The sequence below is a fragment of the Triticum aestivum genome, chromosome 5D (genome assembly GCF_018294505.1).
Source record: "Triticum aestivum cultivar Chinese Spring chromosome 5D, IWGSC CS RefSeq v2.1, whole genome shotgun sequence".
NCBI lineage: Eukaryota > Viridiplantae > Streptophyta > Magnoliopsida > Poales > Poaceae > Triticum > Triticum aestivum.
The window spans coordinates 506,914,127-506,941,750 of NC_057808.1; the positions used below are offsets into that span (position 1 = coordinate 506,914,127).

At 43.5% G+C, this 27,624-nt stretch overlaps 1 protein-coding gene, 2 non-coding genes and 2 pseudogenes across 3 annotated transcripts; 3 read left to right on the plus strand and 2 right to left on the minus strand.

The window, feature by feature from the left end:
• The first annotated feature begins 527 nt into the window (after positions 1 to 527).
• LOC123125804 (uncharacterized) lies at positions 528 to 5,056 on the plus strand (annotated as a pseudogene).
• Positions 5,057 to 14,843: 9,787 nt separating this feature from the next.
• TRNAA-AGC (transfer RNA alanine (anticodon AGC)) lies at positions 14,844 to 14,916 on the plus strand. Its single transcript has one exon. It is a non-coding gene; the product is annotated as a tRNA-Ala (tRNA).
• Positions 14,917 to 15,154: 238 nt separating this feature from the next.
• Positions 15,155 to 15,225, plus strand: TRNAG-CCC (transfer RNA glycine (anticodon CCC)). The gene has a single exon. It is a non-coding gene; the product is annotated as a tRNA-Gly (tRNA).
• Positions 15,226 to 16,342: 1,117 nt separating this feature from the next.
• LOC123121041 (transcription factor BHLH089-like) lies at positions 16,343 to 18,426 on the minus strand (annotated as a pseudogene).
• Positions 18,427 to 22,876: 4,450 nt separating this feature from the next.
• Positions 22,877 to 26,561, minus strand: LOC123123293 (transcription factor BHLH089). Its single transcript, XM_044543769.1, has 6 exons — positions 26,322 to 26,561; positions 24,165 to 24,359; positions 23,948 to 24,013; positions 23,719 to 23,787; positions 23,550 to 23,627; positions 22,877 to 23,331 (listed from the first exon to the last, which is right to left on the minus strand). The coding sequence occupies exons 1-6, from the start codon at positions 26,535 to 26,537 to the stop codon at positions 23,197 to 23,199; spliced, it is 759 nt and encodes a 252-aa protein (XP_044399704.1). The 5' UTR covers positions 26,538 to 26,561; the 3' UTR covers positions 22,877 to 23,196.
• Between the last annotated feature and the right edge of the window lie 1,063 nt (positions 26,562 to 27,624).

The following is a 27,624-nucleotide window of genomic DNA, read 5'->3' on the forward strand; positions in this document are numbered from 1 at the left end:
GATACCCGGTTTTGTGGTCTCCGCCTCCTGATTTCTTACTCCCCTTCCTCGTAACTGATATGATTATTGTTTAATAAAGGTCGCTGAATTAAAAAAAATGTTGACACAACCGCCGCCGTTTTCACGTTGCTTACAAGGCGCTTCCTTCCAAGTGGGCGGCAGGATCAACGGACCATAAGATGGCTGCCGCGCCGCGGCGATTGAATAAAACAGGGAGCGAGCGAGGACGGGGTCCGATATCGCAGTCGGCAATCGCAGCGGACCTCTGGGGTGCGGCTGCAGCGGCTGGGGCGGAGGGCTGGTTTCGACGGCGGGCGTGGCCGTGAGCATTTGGGTACGGCGGGTGAGAGGAGGAGACGGTCCGCTACAGGTACGAATTTTCTGTTCGAACAACCTCAAATCTCCCCGTCACTGATATGAGAGAAAATTGGATCCACACTTGAGTTAGAAACAAGATCTGAAGTCTGTGGTCGAAAAATTCCAGGTGTTCTTCTTCGAGTTTTTTACCCCTTCACGGATCAGCTTTTCTCATAAAGAGTTGACAATCTGTACCTTCTTCCAGCTCCACTCCATGGCCATGTGTGCTACAATCAGCCCTCAACTATGAGAAAGATGCTTCATAAACTGTATTGCCGCATCAATTCCTAAGACTAAGAGGTATGTTGATAGTTGATAGTTTCTTCAGTTGATAGTTTTCTGCGGGATTGCATTTGATATTCTAATTCTATATGCTTCAATAGGCATATGCCTGTTCTCCTAGTGTTGTTATTCCTTTTCCTGTCAGAAAGCAGTTATGCAGCTTTAGCTGCTTTTCTTTTGGTTTGCACCTGGATGCTGGTTCTCTTTTGTTCGTTACCTCTTTGGTAGTGGAATCCGGCCAGAAGGCTTGTTTGGAAAACAAAAAGTTAAGCAAAATTGCCCAATGCCTACCATGAAGCTCCAGTTAATACCATGGCAGAACTGAACAATGATGATTAATTTTGGTCTCTCCTACCTACAATTTCAACCGTTCCTTGTGGATGATTCTCTCCATCCAGCAACAAATTAAACAGTTTTCTGCAAATTAGTGAAGAAGCAACCTAGGTTTATTCTTCAGAGAGAGAAAACGCAAGCCTTGCGTTTTGATGCATTTGATAGAAAGAAGAGTTTGTCCAAGCCGTACGAAGGGTAATACCTGGTGATTACAAAACGATGCCTCTCATCGCCTGTGTTTTGAATTTCGGCCGGAAAAAACGGATTTCGGCCATCTCGGCCTGGGGCGAAATATATCTTTGACCAAAATTGGTCAAATTTGTTAAATTTTGGTCAAATTTTAGTCAAAATTTGGTCAAATTTCGGCCGAAAAATTTGAAAATGGCCGAAATTCGGCCATCTCGGTCTGGGGCGAGAAAAATCTCAAACCGAAAACCAAAACACAGTCATCGCTAGACACCTAGGTTTGTCACAATTAAACCAGACAGTGTTTATTCTTCATCACCTGAAGAATATGTTCTGTTATTAAATGGGGGAAGTCCAGCACTCTTATTCTCTTGATTTATGTGTTGGACTGAACTCGACTCTTACCCCATCTATTGTTCAACTTCCTCACCTTCAGCAGCAAGATGAGATCTTTTATGTCAAACTACCTTTAAAACAACGCACATCAATGTTTTTGTCAGTACATAGGCATCTATTGTGGCCACATATCACTTGCCAATCATTCATTCTCTAGAGTACTCTTATGTTGTTAATAACTCTGGTTGTTTGAGATTTGAGTTTCACACTTTTGGAAACCATTTTTCAGGCCAAGATGATGTATCCAGGGTATTAGTCAAAGCTAATCGGTATACCCAATCTTTTCTACTTTACTTTCATAAGATGGACCTTCGAGAAAGTACGGTGACAAAAATGCTCCAAGAGAATGACAGATCAAAGTGGTTATCACATAGCAACCATAACATAAAATGCTTCACAGCGTATGAGATAGGAAGAATTACCTGCAACTACAAAACTATCATTGGAAAAGGCAGCTTCGGAGAAGTTTACAAAGGTGTTCTCCAAGATGGAAGAATAGTTGCGGTCAAGAAATTTATGTGTAATATAGAAGAAATTTTTGCCAAAGAGCTGAAAGTCCACTGTGAGATCAACCACAAGAATGTAGTTAGGCTGATAGGCTACTGTGCCGAGGAAAATGCTCTAATGATAGTCAGTGAGTACATATCTAAAGGGAACCTTAGCAATGTTCTTCACCATGAATGCATTCCCATCACGTTGGATACACGACTGCGGATTGCAGTGGAGTGTTCAGAGGCACTTTGCTACATGCATTCACAAATGTACACTCAGGTCATTCATGGTGATATCAAGCCTGCCAATATACTATTGGATGAAAACTTGAATGCAAAAATATCTGACTTTGGAATATCAAGACTTGTCAACACAGACGCGACCCTTTCCACTGAGCATGTAATAGGGAGCATAGGCTACATGGACCCTTTGTTTGCTCGCAGCGGGCGTCTCACCTCGAAGAGTGATGTTTACAGTTTCGGAATTGTTCTGGTTGAATTGATTACAAAGAAAAAGGCAACAATAAGAAATGGAGAGATCAGCATAATTGAATGTTTCACCCAAGCTCTTGCAACAGGGAAGGGAAGGGTGAGAGAGCTGTTCGATGTTGAAATCTCAAGCCAGAACAACATGAAGGTTCTTCAAGGGGTTGCAAAGCTAGCAGGAGAATGTTTGAGGATGGAGATGGATAGACGCCCAGAGATGATAGATATGGCAGGACGTCTTCGGGCGCTTAGGAAAACTCTAGTTCAAGGAAAACAAACACTAACTTTTTTTCCTTGGGGGTGGAGGAACAAGATTGCAGCTCAAAACAACTTGCAATCTTCCAGCACAGTCACGCAACAATCTTTGCCATCCAACTTGTGTCGCCATTTCTCACTTTTGGATATCAAATCCGCGACAAGAAACTTTGATGGGTCACACCTTGTTTCCGTGAGTAGATCTTATAAAGTTTACTATGGATGGATTGATGGGGGAGCAACCAAGGTGGCCATCAAACGTGGCATAGTTGAGCAGGATGTCAATAAGTTCCAGACAGAGATAGCGACGATGGCAAAGCTCCGCCACCATCATCTCGTATCACTGGTCGGTTACTGCATAGAGGAAAACAAGATGATACTGATATACGACTACATGGCTCGTGGCACCCTGTGTGGGAACCTTTACTATAACACAAGTGTGGAGCCATCACTTACTTGGAGGCAGCGTCTAGATGTCTGCATCGGTGTTGCTCATGCCCTCCACTACCTTCACGAGTGTTCCATCATCCATAATGAGGTATCCACGGTGAACATTCTCCTAGATGAGAGATTGGTCGGCAAGGTTGTAAGCAAAGCCTCATTATGGCGGGCTTCCACAGTTATGACCACATGCTCCATAGGATATGATAGTTTTCTCGATCCTGAATTTCGCCGCACTCGGCAACTAACAGAGAAATCCGATGTATATTCTTTTGGTGTCGTGCTGTTTGAGGTTTTATGTGGTCGGGCTGCTTGGGATTATGGTCTTCCAAGGAGACAGGCTCACTTGGTACAATGCGCCCGTATTTGCCAGAAGAAGGGCATCCTTAATCTTATTGTTGATCCCTGTCTTGTAGGAAAGATTGCTCCCCAGTGCTTCAGGAAGTTTGTCAAGATTGCTGAGAAATGTGTTAGTGACTATGGTATTGATCGTCCTTCAATGAAAGAAGTGTTTCACAAACTGGAGATTTGCCTTGTGGAACAAAGAAGATGCCTTGGTGATGTGATGCCAGATGACGTTAAAATGGATGGTCCTTCAAGGAGAGAACGCCGGCAGATCCTGGATAGGTACCTTGCAGAAGACGATGATTCCAGCTATTGTAGCGAGATATCAACTTCTGAAGATGATGACATGGATGGGGATGAGCAAGTCGCTGATTGTATGGATTCCGAATTGCCAATTGATTCCAACTTGTGCCGCCATTTCTCACTTAGGCAGATGAACTTTGCAACAAGATACTTTGATGAGTCACTCCTTGTTGGTGTGGGTGGATCTGGCAAAGTTTATTGTGGAGTTATTGATGAAGGAGCAACCAAGGTGGCTATCAAACGTGGGAGAGTTGAGCAGAATGCGAGTAAGTTCCAGACAGAGATAGCGACGATGGCAAAGCTCCGCCACCATCATCTGGTATCACTGGTTGGTTACTGCAAAGAGGAGAAGGAGATGATATTGATCTATGACTACATGGCTCGTGGCACCCTGCGTGAGAATCTTTATGGTAACAACAACGAGCAGCCACCCCTTACTTGGAGGCAGCGTCTACACGTCTGCATCGGTGCTGGTCGTGCCCTGCACTACCTTCACGAGCGTTCCTTCATCCAGAATGACGTGTCCACGGCGAGCATTCTCCTAGATTGGAGATTGGTCGGCAAGGTTTCTATTAAAGTCTCGCTGCCACAGGATGCCACAGATGTGACCACGTGCCAGCGCCCTATGGGACGTTTTAGTTTTCTCGATCCTGAATCTTGCCGCACTGGGGAAGTAACAGAGAAATCAAATGTATATTCTTTTGGTGTCGTGCTGCTTGAGGTTTTGTGTGCTCGGGCTGCTTATGATCGCAATCTTCCATGGAGACAAGCTCACTTGGTGGAGTATGCCCTTAGTTGCCAGAAGAAGGGCATTCTTGATCTGATTGTTGATCCCTTTCTTGAAGGAAAGATTTCTCCATGGTGCTTCAAGAAGTTTGTCGAGATTGCTGAGAAATGTGTTAGTGATCGTGGTATCGATCGCCCTACAATGCAAGAAGTGCTTCAGGATCTTGAGATGTGCCTTGGAGGACCTTCAGATGTGCCTTGGTGATGACATGCTCGCTGATGATGACAGTGATGGTCCTCAAGGAGAGAACGTCGACTGAATCTGGAAATGTACCTTGCAGAAGATGGTGATTGCCTCTATTTTCGTGAGTGATCGGTGTTTGAAAAATGATGGCATGGATGGGTGGGATGAGCAAGTTGCTGATGGCATGGATTCTGAATCTCAAGTGGCTTGATGAGCAGGCACGAAGAGTTTTCAGGACCAATATCTGTACTGTCAACGCTCTCTCCGCTGACGGACCATGCCAGAGAGTCATTCCATACATGTACATGGCATATTCTGTGCCTTCCTTTTGTGAAGCAAGTATTGTGCACTTTGTTGTAATGGATTTGTCTGTAACAGAATATAGTTATAGTGCATGCAAACGACCACTTTTGCTACCTAGAGTGCTGCTGCCTGTCTGATTGCATCCGTGATATGAATGTTCGATTACACAGTTCTCGAGGCCTCCTTGTTTGGCGGCAATCAACCCACAAAGAAGGTCTGCTGTCAGTGTTTTCGACGGTCACTAGGGTTAGTTAACATTCTGGGGTTTTCCCAGTTCATCCATCAATCTGTGAGTTTAACTGGTGGTTCACTCTGAAGTTCTACACCACCTCCTAGTTTTCAGTTGGCCCATCATCATGGATGAAACCGGTTCCTTGGTTTTGTCCTGAATAAGGCGCCATTGATCGTACTAGCGTATTATTTTCTCAACTTGAGGGTGCAGAAGAGGCTGGGCGGATCGAGAGCTGAAGCAGCTCAGAAGCGAGCAGGCTGATGTATGCCTTCAGCAGGAGCAGTGCAAATGATGAATGGCTGAGAGCTGTTCCAGCATGAACCCTGCGTGTGTGTTTTTGACAGTAGCATTTGTTGAGATTGTCAAATTCAGGGCACTGCGCCGCTTCCACAGACCACGGATTCCATATGGCGGAGATTAGCACCGTAGAACGAAGCCTGCTGCACCTGTGGAGAGCCAAGAATAACGGCTGACGAATGCATACACAGCGTAATCCGAGAAAACAACTGTTCACCTCGCGCGAACGTGCTAGATGCTGTTGGATAACCGCACGGATCTTGAAGCATGAAAGAGGAGACACGTCGGCTCTAAACTTGTACGGCAGAACACAAAATCGCTGTGAATGCTATCATATGCGAACACAACAGCCCAACGCACTGGCCATCACCTTAAGGATTCATTTGATTCAAAGGATTTTCATAGGAATATTGGAGGACCAGAATCCTTATGAATTTTCCTATGTTGGTTGTTTGATTCATAGGATTAAATCCTATCGGAACTCTTTCCTAAGGATTTCTTTGTACTACTTGAGTTTCTAGCAGCCACTCAAACCTCTTTCGAAGAATCCTTTGTTTTTTTATGTGCAATTTGACAACACAAAATCCTATAGGATTGCAATGACCATAACATTCCAATCATATGTTTCTTCTAGTCTTGCGGTTTTAGAATCCTACAAATCAAAGAGGCCCTAAGCCTCCATCTGGGAGACCTGGGTTCGAATCCCAGTTCCTCCCCTTTTCCTTTATCGCTTCTTTTAGTTACATGGCATTTTACAAAAGAAAATGTACATGCCAAACTTATTTTTTGATCAATGAATGGTAAGTTCTTTTTTTGCCATGGCAAATTTACTTTATGGACCATGGCAAAAAAAATTGATCACGGCAATTTTGTTTTTTGGACCATGGCAATTTCATTTCGTGAACCATGTCAAATTTATTTTATGGACCATGGGAAATTTATTCTATGGACCATGATAATTTTATTTTGGTGGAACATGGCAACTTTTTTGGAACCATGGAAATTTTATTTTTCGTAGTATGTCAAAAAAAATCATAGCATGGGAAATTTATTTTTTGTATTATGGCATATTTTTTTGGACAATGGCAAATTGATTTTGATTTTGTTTTCTACTATGTGTTTTTTACCAACAACTTTGGCAATTTACTTGTTTGCATCATGGCATTTTTGTGTGTGTTTTCCTCTTCTTCCCCGACAAATATTCGTAATATTGTGTATTTTTTACCCTCAACATGACAATTCTTTTACAAAAAATTTCAAGAGATTTACAATCGGGCTGGAGGCCTAAAAGGCGTGTATTTCCGAGGTTCCCACATGGGGGCCTATCAAAACGTTTGTTGGTCCTCACTGTGCATCAAACAAGTCGTTCGATCGGGTCCGCTCCCCTGGTGAACGTTAGGTAGATATCCTGATTCATCAGAAGTAAAGGTTTATGCTTTCATAGACTTACAGGGAGACCTGAAAAACATTGCTTTCCATTCTTTCTTTCTTTTTTGTGAAATAACTCTTTATTACTTAGAATTAGGGATTACAATCTCGTAAGACAATATCTAAGACCTCATTTGGGACCAAACCAAGGTACGACCCTGGCCTCTACCAAAGTTTACCATAGCATGATTAGCATCATTTTCTGTACAACGAATATGAGTAATAGAAGAGTCACGTTTCCCCATACTATATTTTATCTCTCTGATCAGGAAATAGTTTTTAGATAAATTGCTACCGACACTCATCACCATGGATACCGCCTCCAAGCAGTCGGACTCAACATCAATGAGAAGAGAGAATAACTATAGATGCTCGACATGCGACTTTTTTTGCAACTCTATAGAAACTAGAACCTCTTCGAGAAATACATCTCAAACTTCAACTGGGCTATCAAGAGCACCAACTACAGTAAAACGAAGTGTGCAACAAGATATTTGGTTCTTCCTCCTCTACCTCGAGCTCTTCCATAGGAGCAACAACAGGGCATGTGCTTTCAGGTGGTGGGGAGTTAGCGAAGTACCTCAACAACGACAAAATCAACTTTAATTTACTTGAGGAGAGAAGAACCAGTCTCACCCTGGATATGGTGAAAATAGTAATGACCGTGAAAGACGGGGAACTAGGCAGGATGAGAGCCCCACACACTGTCGATAACATAGAACCGGCATCCACATCCCAAAATCTTACCATTCATGAAGAAGAACCCGACGAATAGTCGTAGTCTTTGTAAATTTTCCTTTTCTTTTGTAATATTCTTATCCTTTCGTAAATTTCCCTTTTATTTTTTAATTTACTTATCCTTCTGTATTTTAGAGCAATCTTTGTACTCCTTTTCCTTCTCAGGAATGTAAGGTTTTAACGAGACAGCCTTTGCCTCATTTTTAGATTTTTTTCTGAATTTTCAAGTAATTGGACCAAAAAAGGCCCACGGTCCAAAATGTCACATGGGCTTGGGCCGGCTCATTAAATACATGTATCGTGGGCGCGGCTACGTGGCGCTGTTGTGATTCCTAGTGCAACACCGCCTCAAGGAACACACTACTATGCCGGCCCATTAGCGAGACCGAGTCTAGGCTTTGATTTTCTGTTCATTTATTTCTTTTAATTTTTCATTCGCGTGTTCATTCTATTTCTACATTTGTATATATTTGTTTGAAATACTTGAAATAAATTCATTTCAAAACATCAATTTTACTTATTTTTAAAAAAATATTATTAATTTGAAAAATATTAATGCAGTGTAAACAATGTTAAAGTAATTTTTAAAAATGCTAGTGACATTTACAAATGTTTGGCACATATTGAAAAAAGTTTAACGCATGTTCATAAAATGTTTAAAAACATCTGTTTGAAAAAATGTCAATCATGTATTTAATTAATTTTTAAACGTGTGTAAAAAATGTTCTTCATGTATACAAAAAATGTTTAACCTGTATAAAAAGAGTAGACTTCCAACACATATATTTGAAAACATGTTAACCTTGCCTAACAATAATGTATCATATGTGTATAATAAGTATACGATGTGTATGAAAAATAGTCATCAAAAACATATATTTAAAAAAATGTTTATCATGTATTCAAAAAATATTAAACATGTGTAAAAATATTCCTTATGTATATGAAAAATGTACAATGTAAATAATAAAGTAGACACGAAACATATACTTGAAAAAATATTAATCATGTATTTAAACAATGTTCACCTTGTAGAAAAACTGCCTCGTATGTATAAGAAAAATGTATAGTGTATACGAAAGATACCCATCCAAACATATATTAGACACACATATTAATCATGTATTTAGAAAATGTCCAATATGTACCAAAATGTTTTAGAGTACAAAAAAAAAGATGTAATGAAAAAAGGAAAAAAATAAAAAGGGAAAATAAAAAATAAAACCCTAGATAAAAGCGTAAAAAGGAAAGAAAGAAAAATAATTGAAAACAGACCAAAACATTAAAGAAACACATAGAAAAAGGAAGAATGAAAAACGATTAGAAAACTAATGAAGACTGTAAGAGAGACGCCGAAAAGGGAAAAAAGAAAAAACAATGAAAATCTTAAAAAAATACAAAAACGAAAAAAAAGAAAAAAAAGTTGGAAACCAAAGAAAACACACACAAAAGAAAAGAAACAGAAAAATACCCAGTGAATATTGTACAAAAAACATATAAGGAAATAAAACAAATTGTAAAAACCAGACCAGTCAACCAATAGACCGAAAATAAGGAAAAAAACCAATGAAAACTCTACGTGAGCGATCAAGTGTGCATGGAACGTATCTGGTGCTACCGGTGCACCCGACCCGTTGCACGTTTAAAATGTATATAAATTATCCAAAAGAAAATTAGTGCGTTGACACAACATTGATGTATGTTGTCACGAAATTTTGAATCAAAATTCAATACATAGCTCGAGATACAAAAATGAATAAAAAAAATCATGAATACTCAAAGCTTGCGTATCATTTCATTCATAGAAGAGAATTGAGAAAGTACAAGATATCCCCGCAAAAAAAGAAGAAGAGAAAGTACAAGATAGGATAAACACACTACACGAAGGCAATAAGGCCCGAGTATGGTCCCATACGAGATGCTCAGCCCGAACAAGCACAAAAATGACAAATTTGACACTGAATAACACTTCAGTTTTGTCCCATCAGCATCTCCCCTTTGCCCTCCGCCTCCAGGCAGTCTTGGCCCTTGCTCCGCCGCCGTTCTCACGTTGTTGAGTTACAAGGCGCCGCACCAGGCTCCTTCCGAGTCGGCGGCAAGATCAGATCAGCGGGGCATCAGATGGCTGCCGTGCCGGTGCCGCGGTGGTTGAATGAAGCAGGGAGCGTGGGAGGATGGGTCCGATGTCGCAGTGGACTCTAGGATCCGGCTGCAGCGGCTGGAGCGAAGCGCTGGTTCCGACGGAGGGCGTGGCCGTGAGCATTTGGGTACGGCGGCCGGCGGGTGAGAGGAGGAGACGGCCCGCTTCAGGCGCAGGGAGCTGCCAGGTAACTTACAGGATAATTAAACCATCATCACCTACAGGATATGTTCTATGATTAAATGGGCGAAGTCGAGCACTCCTATTCTCTTCATTGATGTGTTGGACTGAAAATGACTCTTATCCCATCTTTGGTCAACTTCCTACCCTTCGTGAGCAAGAGGAGATCTTGTATGACAAACTATCTTTGTTTCTTATCGTTTCACTGGATGCTGGATATGTGTTCTTCCTTTATCTGATGATGGTGGAACCCGGCCATAAGGTAGTATGGAAAAAAACGCAATTCAGTGTTTTTTGTCAGTACGTGGCCGTCTGATATACCCACAAATTTAGTTACCATTCATTGATTCTGCAAAGTATTCCTATGTTATATGAGATTTGAGTTTCACTCATTTGGAAACTATTTTTCAGGTCAAGTCGGTGCGTCCAGCATATTTGCCGAAGCTAACTTGTATACTCAGTCTTTGCTGCTTCACTTTCATAAGATGGACCTTCGAGAAAGTACAGTGGCAGAAATGATCCAAAGGGGTGACAGGTCAAAGTGGTTGTCATATAGCAATCATAACATAAAATGTTTCACAGAGGGTGAGATAAAAAGAATTACCAGCAACTACGAAACTATCATTGGAAAAGGCGGCTTTGGAGAAGTTTACAAAGGTGTACTCCAAGATGGAAGAACAGTTGCAGTCAAGAGATTTATGAGTAATATAGAAGAAAATTTTGCCAAAGAGATGAAAGTCCACTGTGAAATCAACCACAAGAATGTAGTTAGGCTCATAGGCTACTGTGCCAAGGAAAATGCCCTAATGATAGTCAGTGAGTATATATCCAAAGGGAACCTCAGCAATGTTCTTCACCATGAACGCATTCCCATCACGTTGGATACATGACTGCGTATCGCGGTGGAGTGTTCAGAGGCATTGTGCTACATGCATTCACAAATGTATACTCAGGTCATTCATGGTGATATCAAGCCTGCCAATATACTATTAGATGACAACTTCAATGCAAAAATATCTGACTTTGGAATATCAAGACTTGTCAACACAGACTCGACCCTTTTCACTGAGCGTGTAATAGGGAGCATAGGTTACATGGACCCTTTGTTTGGTCGCAGCGGGCGTCTCACCTCGAAGAGTGATGTTTACAGCTTCGGAATAGTTCTGGTTGAATTGATTACAAAGAAAAAGGCAACAACAAGAAATGGGGAGACCGGCATAGTTGAATGTTTTACCCAATCTCTTGTAACAGAGAAGAGAAAGGTGAGAGAGTTGTTTGATGTTGAAATCTCAAGCCAGAACAACATGAAGGTCCTTGAAGGGGTTGCAAAGCTAGCAGGACAATGCTTGAGAATGGAGATAGATAGACGCCCTGAGATGAGAGATGTGGCAGAACGTCTTCGGGCACTTAGGAAAACTCAAGTTCAAGGTAAACAAACACCAACTATTTTTCCTTGGGGGTGGAGGAACAAGCCAGCAGCTCAAAACAACTGGCAATCTTCTAGCTCAGTCACGCAACGATCTTTGCCATATAACTTGTGCCGCCATTTCTCACTCAGGGAGATGAAATCCGTGACAAGAAACTTTGATAAGTCGCACCTTATTGGTGTGGATTTATTTGGTAAAGTTTACTATGGAGTGATTGATGGGGGAGTAACAAAGGTAGCTATCAAAAGGGGCAGGTTTCAACAGGATGTGAGTATGTTCCAGACAGAGATAGCGATGATGGCCAATCTCCGCCACCATCATCTCGTATCATTGGTCGGTTACTGTAAAGAGAAAAACCAGAGGATGCTGATCTACGACTACATGGCTCGTGGCACCCTGAGTGAGAACCTTTACGCTAACAAAATGAAGGAGCCACCGCTTACTTGGAGGCAGCGTCTAGACGTCTGCATCGGTGCTGCTCGTGCCCTGCACTACCTTCATGAGTGTTCCATCATCCCTAATGATGTGTCGATGACGAACATTCTCCTAGATGAGAGATTGGTCGGCAAGTTTTCAAGTGAAGTCTCACCATGGCGGGATGCCATGGATGTGACCCCCACACTGCGTATAGGACGTCTGGGTTGTGTCGATCCTGAATTTTACTGCACTGGGCAACTAACACAGAAATCCAATGTGTATTCTTTTGGTGTCGTACTGTTTGAGGTTTTGTGTGCTCGGGCTGCTTATAATCCCAATCTTCCCGAAAGACAAGCTAATCTGGTATATTGCGCCCTCAGTTACCAGAAGAAGGGCATCCTTGATCTGATTGTTGATCCCTATCTTGAAGGAAAGATTGCTCCGCGGTGCTTCAGGAAGTTTGTGGATATTGCTAAGAAATGTGTTAGTGATCGTGGTATCGATCGCCCTACAATGCAAGAAGTGTTTGAGAACCTAGAGTTGTGTCTTGCAGAACAATCAACCTTGAATTATAGAATAAAAAAGTCTGTCAACACTGCTGTTTCTCCGCCTCCTAACCCTATCCCTCCTGCGCCGCCACCCGCTAGGCGGCCGGGGAGGGCACCGCGATCTCCTCCGCTCGGCCCCCTCTCCCTCCCTACTCCCCCTCGCCGCCGCTGGAGGGCGCGGCTGGGCGAAGCCCGGTCTGCGCAGGCGGCGGCGGGGCTTCTTTCGTCCCCTCGCGCGGGTGGTCAGGCGCGGGGCAGATCCGCCGGGCCTGGGCGCTGGACTGGTTGGCGGGTGCGGCGGCACGGCGTGCTGCGGAGTGGTCGGCGACGAGCTCCTGGCGGCGGTGCGGCGGGCGTCATGGTGGTGGTCCTCGCCTCTTGGCGCGCGGGGCTGACTCCGGGGCGGCGGCGCGGGCATGGACTTCTTCTGTTCCTGTGGGCGCGGCCTCGGCCTCCCCTGCTCGGCCCCTACTGAGATCTGGCTTGCGGGATCTTCCAGATCCCGGCAAGGATGGCGGCGACCCGTGCACGAGAGATGGAGGTCTTCGATCAGATCTGGGTGAAAACCTGCTATTGGCTATTGCCAAGGCCGGCGATGGCGACGCTGTCTGCGTCGTTCCCTTCCTGAAGGCATCGTCGTGGAGAAGTTCAAGGCCACTCTCTGCTACCTCCGGGGGAAACCCTAGATCAGTAGATCGGATGACGGCGGCTCTCTGGTGTCGTCTTCCCCCCTGGGGGCGTCATTCTTGGAGGTGCACACGGGCTCGAGGGATTAGAGGACGGCGACTTTGGTGGAGCGGTGCTTCATCTTTCACATTGATGGTGGCGGATCTCGGCGGCATGGTGCTGTGGAGACTCGGCGTCTGATGCGCGGAGATGGACTCGTGCAGGAGGAGGAAGCTGTCTGGCGTCATGGGGACGTCGATGGCAGAGTGGCCAGACAAGGTAGAAGCCTCAATATGATCTGAAGACGGACCTGTGGAAGATGGCGGCGACGACACACGAGTGCGTCTGACCGGATTGTGCCCCAGACCCGGTATGTGGCTCGGCTGGGGCTTCCGAATGAGTTTCGGCTTCCGGCTTTTGATGTTAGGCTTAGGTGAGTGGTTTGGGTAGTGGCCCAGCTAGCACCCCCTCATCATATTGGATAGGAGTAGCGGCATATGTTGCCAAGATGGTGGATTCAGACACATTGTTGTAATACTTTGTACGGTCCTCGAGAATAATCAATAAAGTGGCCGTATGCATCTCCCAGATGCATAGGCCGGGGGTCATCCTCCTTTAAAAAAAAAAGAACAATCAACCTTCGAAGATGATGGCATGGAATGGGGTTTTGATGGTGGTGTGGATTCCGATTAATGCCACGATGAGCAGACAGGAAGTGGTCACCAATTTTCCTACTGTCAATGCTCTCTCCACCGACAGATCATGTCAGAGACTTACTCCTATACATGTATACTGCAATTTCTGACGGTCCCTTTCTTTTCTGAAGCGAGTATTTTATTTTTGCATTATGTCTTTCTTCATGCTTTTCATTATCAGGGTGCTGTAATGGATTTGTCAGGCCGTTCGCCTGCACTATTATTATGTCCTGTTAGTCTTGCGCTGGTCACAGTTTTCAGTTGGGTCATCATCATTATGCATGAAACTGGTTCCTTTGTTTCGTCCTGATGAATAATAAGACATTATCGATAGTACTGTACTAGCATCATGTTTCTTCTGAACTTCAGGATGCAGAAGAAGCTGCGCAGAAAGCTGAAGCAGCTCAGAAGCGAGAACCCTACAATTCCTGCTATTGCATGGCTATGGAAAACCTGCAATCAGAGAAAGAGCTTTTTCATTGAGGACTACACATGTGTCATGTGTGATGAGCAAGTTTCGGAGACAAGAGACCATTTGTTCTTTCATCTGCCCCGGTTGGTCTCCCCTGTCTGTCTGCAGGTATTCAAGATCAGCTCAGTCAGTTAGTTCGCCTGCTCAATCTTCCATTTGCAATGGATGTCATCATACTGATTGCTTAGACCATCTGGAGCACGAGGAATGCATATGTTTTCAGAAGGGGGTTATCCATCCCCAGTCTCTTTGCCTGCAGACGTAGGTTGAGGGAGGAGTTTCAGTGGTTACTTCTATATAAGAGCAAAAAGAAAATCCTATGCTACTCTGCCAGACTGCCAGATTCGCTTAGTTGCTTGTGCCGGTAATTTCACAGTTCCCATACAAAGTAGTGGGACGGATTTTTTAATACCTCAGATGTAGTTACCACGTTATTAATTACTTCCACCATATAAGGGGATGTAGCTCAGATGGTAGAGCGCTCGCTTAGCATGCGAGAGGTATGGGGATCGATACCCCACTTCTCCAATTTTCTGTCTTTTTTTTTTGCAAATCTTAACACTGAAATATACTGTAGAATTCAAGTATACACCCAGTATCACCATCTCTAAAAAAATCGGTCAAGTTATCACAGTTTACTTGGATGATGGAACATCTTTGTCAAAACTGTCACCACGTGAGCTATTACAAACCTTCATGCATTGCTCAATGCAAAAAATGTAAATAGAGGATAAAATATAGAGTGGAAGAACAAAAGGTCAACAAAGCGCATCTGGTGTAGTGGTATCATAGTACCCTCCCACGGTACTGACCAGGGTTCGATTCCCTGGATGCGCATTTATTTATTTTCTCATCTGGTGTTTTGTAGTTTTCTATGGACTTTCAGATAAGCAGAGCAGGGCATGACGCACAATGGATTTCTTTCTCTGCTGTTTTGTTGAATTTGTTTTTGATACTCCTAGGCCCTGGTTTTCTTTTTCTTTCTGTGTACATAACAATTACAAATGTTTGAAAATTTATAAAAATATGGGGAGAAACTATAGTTATAGCTTCAGGAGCAGTGAAATGATGAACGGCCGAAAGCTGTTCCACCATGAGCCCTGCCCTGGGTGTTTTTTTCTTTGCGGCACAACCCCTGGGTGTTTTTTTCTTTGCGGCACAACCCCTGGGTGTTTGACAATAGTTACATTTCTGGATTTCCCTTTGTCGGGATGGTCAAAACTGCGGAATTTTCTTCCGAGGGAACTAGGACGGGCAAAATCCGGCATGAACCATTTTCCAGTAGAAGAGAATCATGAAGAAGAGCTTTGCGAGGAGCATTGGCTGCAGCGGTCGGACCTGAGCATCAAGCCGTCGGTGTAACGGCGGTAGATCGCGGGCAAGGGTTCATTTTCGTTGCGAAAAATCTTGCCGTTGCGCCGCTTCCACGGATTCCATATGGCGGAGATCAGCGCTGCAGAAAGAACTTTTGCAAAGATGAGAGCCGTCCCAAAAATCACTAACCTTGCTTTTTTTTTTTGCGGGAGAAATCACTAACCTTGCTGCAACTGTGAACATTGGGGTGAAGAAAAACGGTTGACGAATGCGATCGAAGCCCATCCAATCTCAGGTGAACCCAGAAGACACCAAACATACAGTGTAGATAGAAGTACTACACACAGGGTAATCCGAGGAACCAACTTCTCCTGCTGCTGCCCAGAGAACAAGGCGCAAATCATCAGTATTCAGAAAGAGAACGTGCCCTAAGGTTCAAACTTTGATCTTAAAACTGAAAAAAAATAACAAAAGGAAAAGGGTTTAAGCTTTCACAGCCTGACAGGAGACCTGAACAAAGTCGCTTCCATACATCTTACGACATAGATCCATGGAATACATGAAAGGCGTGAATACGCAAGGAACAATCCTGAATCCAAAGGTAAACATAAATAAAATATCGAACTTAAATACATGTTTGGTGTCTCTACCGGCAAATTATAGCTCCAAAAACAGTGGATAAAACCACATTTGGAACAAAATGGTTGCGCAAAAAATGGGACTAGAAAGGTGGGGGATAATTGGTTGAGGATTCATGGTACGCTTTATTGGGCGCCACCCTGATTCATTTTTTCTGTTCATGTCACTCTTTCGTAGTTGCCACCAATCTGAATGTGAAGCCACTCTGAAGCCGGCGAGCCCTGGGTGTACTCCTTTGGTGTTTGCGGGTCAAATGTTAAACCTGGAGCTGTGTTGTACGTCGGCGCAGCAAACTGCAGGCGAGAAGACAAGAAGGTAAACCTTCTGGAGCTAATATATATTTTGCTGTACACAAACGTGACAACATAGCATCTGCATCATATAGCAGGCCTAATTGCAGATCAAGGGCCAAGATGCATAGTACATTGGCAACACAGTTTGAGAAATCAAGCATTGGAGCTAAGATATACTGTACTTGTTTGTACCCATCATCTTTTTGCTACTTGAACATTGAGTTCGCAACTTGACTTACTCCATCTTTAGTTGGAGATGTCTCGGCCCCATTGTGAGCATGGGCATTAACCGCCTCAGGCTTCATGGACAGGAACTGCAGATGACAGCAATTGTCAATCTATTTATTGTTAACTGTACTATAGAGGGTAACACAATTCCATAGAAGCGACAGCCATGACACAGCATACCTCAATTTGACGTTCCAAAGCTTGGACATAATTGATTATCGAGGACTGATGCTTTGCCAATAACCCGACCAAGGAAACATAAGCTTTCCAAAGAAAATTATTTACATACACAAAACTAGGGAGGACTTAGAACTTGAAGATGATACAAAGATAAATATATATGGACTTTTGTCAGACAGAATGGAAACAATAAAAATATTGAATGCTTGTTGATGAGAATAAAATGCACCTTATTACATCCAGGGACAAGATCTTGGAGAACTTTCATCCGATCCGCTCCATTATTTTCTCACGTCGTGCCTGTCAAAACGAGTAGAACTTTCAGTGACCGAATCGCCTTGTTTACTTGCAATTGCAGTATAGGAAGAATATACTTCGGCACTTCAATCCATAACCAGATTTATTACTCCTTTAATGGGCAGTGTCAATGTGAATCTATGGGGGCGTGTAACAATACTCAAAACTGAAAACAATACATTCAGAATAGTCATAACTGAAGAAGGTTCATTGAACTGACCCTTTCTGCAAGGCTATGGCTTGTCAGTTGCTTGACCCCTTCTTTCCCTCACATGGATGAAATCTTGCTTTGGTGGCTCTGGCGGCGGAGGATTTTGATCAACAACCTTACTAGCATTTCTTGAATAAGCTTCAGCATCTTTTATAAAACTGCCATTCTCATCACTGGATTTATTTGCCTTCAAACGCTTTGCTTCTGCATCAGTCTGCACATTAATATTCCAGTGAATTGGCGATTAGGACAGACGAGAGAAAGAACAATTGATCTCCTGCTCTCTGCAGAAGCTGTGATATGGGCATTTTTTCTTTAGAGCATAACAAAAATATAGTAAACTGCCTTCTGGCCTCCCAAGTCAAACAACTATTTAAACTGCCAATCGGCACATAACCAGTCAATATAAGGGGCGCAAAGTCATTTAATGGCACCAGTAAAATCAAAGATCACATATGACAATAGGCTTGCAGACTATCACCAATATGATGTCTGCTAAAATATCACAGTAGGTTACTGCAAGTAGAAGATGCAAAACACTCTGGATCAGTAGGTTGTTGACTCAGTACTTCAGTAGTTAGTGCTGGAGATAGTTTCGCCGGCTCCAAGAGGTTTGATGGGGCCGTCTCGTCGGAGAATGTTGCGGACCTGGGTGATCCGCTTCATCCGGGTCTTTAAGGTCTCGTCATACAGTCAGAGCAGGGAGGTTCTTGTTGGGTCGGTTCCGCCAAAGTACAACCACATTCCCCTGACACGGGCCTGAAGTGGCTAGATCCTCCGGCTGACCCAGGCGGCAACTATATCATTGCCGGTCAGGTCCGACTCCGAGAGAGGGACCACCTGCTCCATCAGGATCTTAGCCTGGGTCTGCTCCATCCGAGTGAGCTTGAGCAACCACCCATGTGCCAATCCGCGGCATCGGGTGTGTACGGAGGCAATTTAAAGCCCAAGGCAAAGGCAAAGATGTTGATGCTCCAACAACATCAACATTGACTCTGAGGGCGTAACTTGTACCAGAAAATTGCTACATGCTATGACCCCAATACTAAGGCCTTCATCTTTGGGGGAAAGCCTTTCAGATGACTGTGGAAGATGTCGAGCATATACTAGGTGTGCCCGCAGTGGGCCAAGAGTTTTTTCCATGTGAATCAATTCAAGCATCTGCATTATACGAAGAGCTGAAAGGCCCTAGCAAAAATAAAATCATTTTGAAAGGGCTTGCTGAAAAAATAAAAAATAAACAAGGGGTCAACTTTCGTCCATGCCTATGTAATGTACACAATAGGTGTGCTTACGTGACCAACAGCACAAAGGCATGTCAACACGAAGTACCTAAGGACTGGTAGCAGACATATCTAGAATAAGGAAGGTGAAATTTGCACTCCTCACTCTTACTCATCAGGCCAGCATCTCCAAGTTTAAAGATGGATGCTCGAATTTGGAGGGGAACCTCCCATTGCTACAGGTTGAAAAAGCTATAGCTATCTGAATGGGAGGTCCATACAGATTCATATAGTTAGTAGCCTTTTCTAACCTGTAGCAATGGGAGGCTCCCCTTCAAATTTGAGCTTCCGTCTTTAAACTTGGTGATGCTGGCTATCATATGGTTAAGAGTAGTGAGTACAAAATTCATCATCCTTATTCTACATATGTCTGCTACCAGTCCTAGGTACTTTAGTGTTGATGTGCCTCTGTGTTGCTGGACACATAAGCACACCTATTGTATACATTACATAGGCACGGATGAAAGATGACCCCTTGGTGTTTTCTATTTTTGTAGCAAGCCCTTTCAAAGTGATTTTATTTTTGCTAAGGTCTTCCAGCTGTTCCTACAATGCGGATGCTTGACTTGGTTCGCATGGAAAACACTCTTGGCCCAATGTGGGCACACCCATGATATGCTCGACATCTTCCACAGCCATATGAAACGGCTTTGCCCCAAAGATGAAGGTCTTACTGTTGGGGTCATAGCATCTATCAATTTTCCGGTTCAAGTTATGCCTAATGTTCATTTTTGTTCACAGGGTAATGGAGCAGCCACTTATCTGTGATCACAGACCTGGGATGGTTCCAGTGCATCGCCTCTAAAAATGAATGGAGCAACCACTTATATGATGCCACGCTCTCGTCCGATACAATGCCGACCCGAAAGACAACTGGGATGGTGGTTCAAGCCAATGAATGTGACAAATGGCAAGTTATATTTGTTCACATGGTACGTGCTGTCAAACACAACAATCCCACCAAAGGCATCATAGTCCAACCGAGACTGCACGTCTGACCAAAAAAGGTTCTGCTGATGGCCTTTGTTGTCTGTGTTGTACCTGTACCGAAATTCAGAATCTCACTCTTCCTGCGCTGCCGTATAGTTCAGCATGTATTGGGCATCAAAACCTTTGATCCTTTGCTTCTTGTACTTGGCAGAAAAATTATATAGGTCCCGAGACACATAGCCAACTTTGTCATAACCAGCGTGATGCCTCACCATTACCTCCATTATGTGATGCGTGCGTAGACCACCAATACCATACTCAATGGCATGCGCCTTTTGAGCATCATTAAGTCCACGATGAGACCATAAGAATGGTGTCTGATCAAGCTTAGTGAATTCATGGTTATGCTGGTCCACAAATTCCTTGAAAAACCATTCACGAGTTTCCATATTGAGCTCGATCTGCAGTTGAGCGTCATATTCACAACGAGAGAGTGCCCTTGGTTTCCTTTTCCTCGGTTGGACCTTTCAAAGTTTTTCATGGGCCTATATATTTCTTTGCTGCACATGTACAACCTTTGGATTCTTATGTCTACCATGTTTTTCACATTGGCCTTCCTGACGCTGAACACTTCCGCTTAAGCATATTTATTACAGAACTCGAAACCTTGTTCCTCGCTTGTGAATGTTTGACTAACCACCATGTAATATTCTTCAATTTCCTCTATGGTGACGTGGTGAGCATCCATGTGTTGTGCAACTGCCATCCACAAAAGAAACTGAATAATGTTATCTATGCATCTGCAGTGCCAAACTACATCATCAAAAATGTAAACCAAAGTAGTTCAGCCACATGACAACCAACACCAAAATGTGAACCCTAATTGCATTTATTCTAAATATGTGTGGATTGACTATCCCTTTACTGTAAGCAAAAAATATAAGTTATGTGATTCTACCAAGCAAATAATATGCGGCCACCAAGTTTTCATGAGAGTTGGTCCTAAATACTCGATGCAATTTCTAAGATTATTTAAGATTCTGTATGAACAAAAATTGTGGTGCCACATCATCTTATAGAAGATACAACAATATCGATGATAAAGGTCAAGAGAATAGACTGAAGGCAAGAGCATGTCCAATTTTACTTGGGCCAAATACATGAACTGTAATCTCGTTGGGATTATTCAAGCATTACCTTCTGCCGGCGGACCAGCAGTGATAGGAGACAGCGGCAAGAGGTTCTGGTAGAGGCGGGTGGACCAGAACGTACAGACCTGAAGGTTCCGGAGGCGGACGGCTCGAGCGGCAAGAGGTGCGGTAGGGGCGGACGGAACGGACGGGCAGGAAGGATCCGGAGGCCGACGGCGCGCTGGCGCAGCGGCAAGCGGCGGCGAGTAGGGCTTGCCTTGGGTGACAAGTCGGGAATTTCTGTTGATTAATTGAACTATTTTATCGGGCTAAACTGCCCTTGGGCTAAAAGAAAAAAAAATCTAATGTAAAATGCCTATATTACCCTTCAAATCGACGGTGGATCTGTGCAAATACTAGCATTTCCTATGACTAGTAACTTGCACCGTAAAACGAATCCTAACTAACCCCAGTGACCGTCGAAAACGCTGACAGCACACCTCCTTTGCACGCTGATCGCCACTAAAAAATTGAAAAACGCTGAGGCGTCAACTCGTCGAGAGCCGTGTAATCTAACATTTATATCATGACAAACACATGATACAATAGTGCAAGCAAAGGGGGACGCGGACGTTTGGTCTATGGGTGCATATACACCATAGTGAAAAACAATAGTAATTCAATAAAAAATTGAAAATTTCAGAAAATATTTTTGAAATAAACTTGATCTTTCATTGTATTTGTAAAAAAATCCATAAAAAGAAAACCCCGCGTTGACTTCTTTTCAGAAAGACAAAAAAGTCGGACAAACTAGTACGAATAGTGACATATAATAACAAATTGATTTTGTTTTCTTGCCCTGAAGTCAGCGCTAAGTTTTTATTCGCGAAAAATTATATACAAGTGCAAAAGAAAGCCAAGTTTATTCCAAAAAAATAAACTTATTTAACTGTTTTTGTAATTATTAAAAAAATCCCAGATAGAAGGTGTATCTGCAACCATGAACCAAGGGATATTTCCGAGGCGAAGAGCTGATAAATCCATTACAACACTCGGGTAACGAAAAGCATAAAGAAGTACGAAATACTCGCTTCACAAAAGAAGGGTTATTTTCCCAGTTCATCCATTAATCTGTGAGTCAAGACTGTTATTCACACGGAATTTGTAAACAAATACTCCCTCCGTTTCTAAATATAAGTCTTTTTACATCCGTATGTAGTCCGTATTAAAATCTTCAAAAGATTAATAAGGCTTCTATTTGAAACGGAGGTAGTATAAGATGCTTTAGATCACTGCTTTAGTGATCTAAACCTTTTATATTTGTTTACAAAGGGAGTACCTCCTAGTTGTCAGTTGGGTCATCATTAATTCATTATGGATAAAACCGGTTCCTTGGTTTTGTCCTGAATAAGACACCGTTGCTCATACTAGCATCTTGGTTTTTCTCAGCTTCAGGATGCAGAAGAACCTACATAGAAAGCTGAAGGAGGTCAGAAGCCAGCGGCAGATATATCAAAGCTTCAGGAGCCGTGCAAATGATGAATGGCTTCGAGCTGTTCCAGCATGAACCCTGGGTGTTTTTTCTTTCATAAGCTCTTCGCCCTTCGGCATTTGACAGTCACATATTTACATTTGCTGAGATGGTCGAATTTGCGGATTTTTTGTTAGGTACCGGCCTGAATCAGGTAAAAAAGAACCAAAGTTCCTTGCAAAGGCCCTAGGGCAACAAGGGGACGCTAAAAGCTAAAACCAACTATAGAAGCCATGAATTTTGTAGCGCAAAATCTTGGAATGAAAATCCAATCTCAGGCAAACCCCGAAGACACCAAACATGCGATCCGAGAAACCAACTGCCACAGGCACAAACCCACAGAACTCAGAAAGAGAAACATGCCATAAGGTTCAAGCTTTGATTCTAAAACCAATAAATAAATAAAAGCAGAAAAAAGATCAGGTTTAAGATTTCACAGCCTGACAGACACCTGAAAAAAAAAGTCGCTTCCTTTCATCTTAAGAATGATTACCAGCTACAGAAATCCATGGAATACATGAAGGTTGCGAATACATGAGGAACAGTCCTGAATCCGATGGTCAAAACAAAAAGGCACCGTGCTCGGCGGTTCTCTCTAAATACATGTCTGACGTCTCTACCGGCAATTACAGCTCCAAAAACTATGAATAAAACCGCATTTGGAACGAGATGGTGGCGCAAAAAAAAATGATCTACGATATGAAAGTGGGGGTTGATTGGCCGAGGATTCATGGCACGCTTTGTTGGGCGCCACCCTGGACTTTTGTTCTGCTCATGTCACTCTTTCGTAGGTGCCACCAATCTGCATGTGAAGCCATTCTGCAGCCGGCGAGCCCTGGGCGTACTCCCTTGGTGTTTGTGGGTCAAATGTTAACCCTGGAGCTGTGTTGTACGTTGGCGCAGCAAACTGCAAGTGAGAAGAACAAAAGGTAAACCTTCTGGAGCTAAGATATGTTTTGCTGTACACAAACGTGCCAATATATCATTGGAATATATTTGCAAGGGACGAAATGCGAAATAATATATTGGTGACACAGTTTGAGAAATCAAACGTTGAAGCTAAGATATATTTCCTTGTACCAGTTATCTTGCTATAGTTAGCCATTGAGTTCACAATTGACTTACGTCTTTAGTTGGAAATGTTTCAACTCCGTTGTGAGCATGGGCATGGGCATTAACCGCCTCGAGCTTCATGGACAGGAACTGCAGATGACAGCAATTGTCGAGCAATTATTAACTGCACTATTGAGGGCAACACAATTCCATAGAAGCGACAATCTGTGACACAACATACCTCAATTTGACGTTCCAAAGCTTGGACATAATTGATTATCTCATCGAGGACTGATGCTTTGCCAATAACCTAACCAAGGACGCATAAGCTTTCCAAAGAAAATCATTTACGGACACAAAACTAGGGAGGAAGTTTGAAGATGATACAAAGATAAATATATATGGACATTAGTGGGACAGAATGGAAACATTAAATATATTGAATGCTTGTTGATGAGATTAAAATGCACCTTATTACATCCAGGGACAAGATCTTGGAGAATTTTCATCCGCTCGGTTATTTTCTCACGTCGTGCCTGTCAAAATAAATAGAATTTTCAGTGACCAGATTTGTAGTTCCTGTAATGGGCAGTGTGAATGTGTATCTATAGGGGTGTATAAGAATACTCAAAACAGAAAACAAAACATTCAGAATAGTCAAAATTGAAAACTGTGCATTGAACCGACCCTTTCTGCAAGGCTATGGCTGTCAGTTGCTTGACCCCTTCTTGCCCTCACATGGATGAAATCTTGCTTTGGTGGTGGAGGATTTTGATCAACAGCCTTACTAGCATTTCTTGAATCAGCTTCAGCATCTTTTCTGAAACTGCCATTCTCATCACTGGATTTATTTGCCTTGAAACGCTTTGCTTCTGCATCAGTCTGCACATTAAGATTCCAGTGAATTGGCGGTTAGGACAGACGGGAGAAAGAACAATTGAGCACTTGCTCTCTGCATAAGCTGTACTGTGGGGCATTTTTCTTTATTATAGAATATAACAAAAATATTGTAAACCACCTTCTGGCCTACCAAGTCAAACAACTATTTAAACTGTCAATCGGTACATAACCAGTCAATATAAGGGGCACAAAAATGGCACCACCAAAATCAAAGATCACATATGACAATAATGATAGCTTGAAGACTATCACCAATATGATGCCTGCTAAAATATCACAGTAGGTTACTAAATGCAAGTAGAAGATGCAAAACACTCTGGACCATTAGGTTGTTGGCTCAGTACTTTAGTAGTTTTTGCTGGAGAAAATTGATTGGGTTTAATTGTTTGTCCATCAACCACCTTTAACCAGCAAGTACAGACCAAAAAAGTATTGCACTAAAATTGTAGGTACCGGAAACAGAGAACTCTAAAACAAATAGTCATACCAGCTGTCACCCAAAAACTCGGTCATGGTATATAATTCAACATGCATACAGTTTATGTAAACAAAAAGTAACACTGGGGAAAGGTTAAAAAACAGTGGATGGTTTTATTTTCTAAGCTACTAATACAGCAAGCAGATAACTGGGGTACCAATGACTATTACAGATTTAAAACTGGCAGCAAGATTTCAACAGTAGAATAGTGCTGACTGTAGGCTGTAGCTACATAAAGAGCATGTAGGAGTAGGACAGTAGAAGTTCTATGGCATATGCACATCTACTGCTGGTTCAATAACTTGTCCCCTTGCAACTAGGGATTATAAAGATTGGCAGACTTTGTGCGAGGATAAACTAGTCTTGTTAACTTGATACTGAGCAGAGCAATCATACGCTGTCAACATCAGTGAGCCAAGCCTGACATGCATTAGCAGTTTAGCGCCGATATGGACCAATCTAGAGTACGTACACACATCACTGTTCAGTACCAAGTTATGACACCTACTTATTATATACATCCTTTCAGTTGACAGAAGTTGAGTTGTGAAAGCCACTACAGGATGTCTTTGTCAAAAGCACTCACTCTGTTTCTTTATACTCCGCATGTAAGATTTTCCTGAAGTTAAACTTCGTAAAGTTTCATCCACAAAAAAATAATCTTCATAAAGTTTGACCAAATTTATATTAAAAACTATCAACATCTACGATACTAAAGGTCTACAATATGAAAATTAATTCCATGATACTGTGAGTGTTGATATTTTTTTTCCTATAATTTTGGTCAAACTTTGCAAAGTTTCACTTAAGACAAAACTTATATACAGAGTAAAAAAACGGAGGGAGTAGAATCCAGGCCAACGCCGTGGATATAATAAAACTGTGACGAGCTAAAAATAGGAAAACTAGCACTGTAATCAACAGTGTGTTATTACTCTAATAATGATGAAAGGTAGCTACAGAGTAATGGTGCGTTTCGTACATCTGGAAGTGAGTCTTATCTAAACTCAAACTTAAACACCACTTATGGTTCCTACTCAAAGGCATTTGGTAATTAGGGGAATCTATAATGTTAACCTTCCGGTACTTCTATAGAATGTTGTGGATTTTTTTGTGCGGCCCTATATAAACTAAATTATGAACCAGCACCCAAGTCTAGATGCATACAGGCATCGTCACACGGCAAATGCTAGCTGCATATATCGAACTAAACTAAAGTACCAAACCAATCCAAGCTAACCAAAACGGTCATGCTACTGACTTAGAAGAACCACGACTACGCCGAATCGAACACATTAACAGATCACCGACGCCGCCAAGCTGACCAGTGTCTGAAGCGGCCACTCTCAGAGCTCACTTCCAGCAAGTAGTAGTGTAACAATTCGTGAGCCTCCGAATTCCACTCCCATTAGCCCAAACTCCGCCCCCGCCACACGGATCACGACGAACGCCGAGGAAAGACCTACCAAATCCTGGCCGCCGCCGCCGGAGGTGGAGACGGGCCTGGCGGAGGCCGAGTCGTCCTCGGAGGCGGGAGGCTCCCGCTGCCTCCTCCGCGGGCGGCTGCCGCTGCTCTGGCCCGTGACGGCGGAGGACGCCTCCCCCGCCGCGCGCCCGCCGGCCGCGCCGGCGCGGTGCGGCGGGCGCCAGGGCTCGGCCTTGAGCTGCGGGGCCGGGTCCATCGCGGGCGAGCGGCGAAGCGAAGCGCCCCTTCGCGCGGCGGCGCGGCGGAGCCCTAGGGTTTGGCGGGGGGCGCGTCCGCGGGCGGGGGGCGACCAGATCGGGTGGGGAGGCCGAGGCTGGGGGAGCTCGCCGCGGCCACTGACCCACTGTGCACTTGCGCAGGGTGGGGGGAGAGGGAGGTCAGAGAAGACTGGAAGAGAAAGAAATTAATAAATGCTCGGGATTTGGCCACGCGGTGATTGGCGGGCGTGCGTGGGTCTGGATCTACTCTACTCCACGCGATCGAATCTGCTCCATCGGTGTGGGTCTGGACGTGCGGGTCGGCCCGGCCCGGCCCGTCCGGCCCGTCTTGGAGCATGTTGGTGCGCCGCGAGCTGTCTTCAGCCTGGCGAACCGACGCGGGTCGCCGTCACGTGTCCGGTGTGCCCGTGGAAGCCGGTCTAGGAGGTAGGGACTATAGGCCTCCGTACCGGGTAGGCATCTTCTTCTCTTTCAAATAATAAAGTTTCTCTGCCTCGTTTTTCTTTTTCTTTCTTGCCTGAAGCATCAGATCTATGGTATAAGGTTTACCCCGAGAAATACAAAGCATCTCAAACATAATAAATATTACTTCTCCATTCCATAATGTAGTAGTAAGTTCGCGCTTTTCGAGATCTAAATTTGACCATACGTTTAACCAATGAGACCGACTACGGCGGGAGCAAAAATTATACCACTGAGTTCATATTCGATATTGTGGAGTGGAGGGAGTATGTCAAGATTCTGAGACCACCGAACGAACACCGATGCGCCAGAACAGGCCGTCGACGCATCGCTGTTCGGCCTTGTCGATGACACTTTTATCTTGTGTATACCTTATCTCGTCTTATGAAGATGGTTGTCATCAAGTGCACAACCCCTACTCCTAATACATTTATCCCGATTAACTTCAATGAGGTCTTCATTATCATCATCCTCGACTAAGTGAATGTTGTAGCAGTTGGCGCCCTCAAGGGGTTGAGAAAGAAAAGCCGCGAAGAAGATGGGTGCGAGATCATCCTAGCTTGTGGAGCACACAGATGATTCCGTAGTATCCATGCAATCTTG

Coding starts and splice junctions, on each gene's coding strand:
- LOC123123293 (XM_044543769.1), bottom strand. CDS start 26,537: ATGGACCCGGCCCCGCAGCTCAAGGCCGAGCCCTGGCGCCCGCCGCAC. Junction 23,628..23,718: donor CTTTGGAACGTCAAATTGAG/GTATGTTGTGTC, acceptor TGTCATCTGCAG/TTCCTGTCCATGAAGCTCGA. Junction 23,332..23,549: donor AAACATTTCCAACTAAAGAC/GTAAGTCAATTG, acceptor TCTCACTTGCAG/TTTGCTGCGCCAACGTACAA.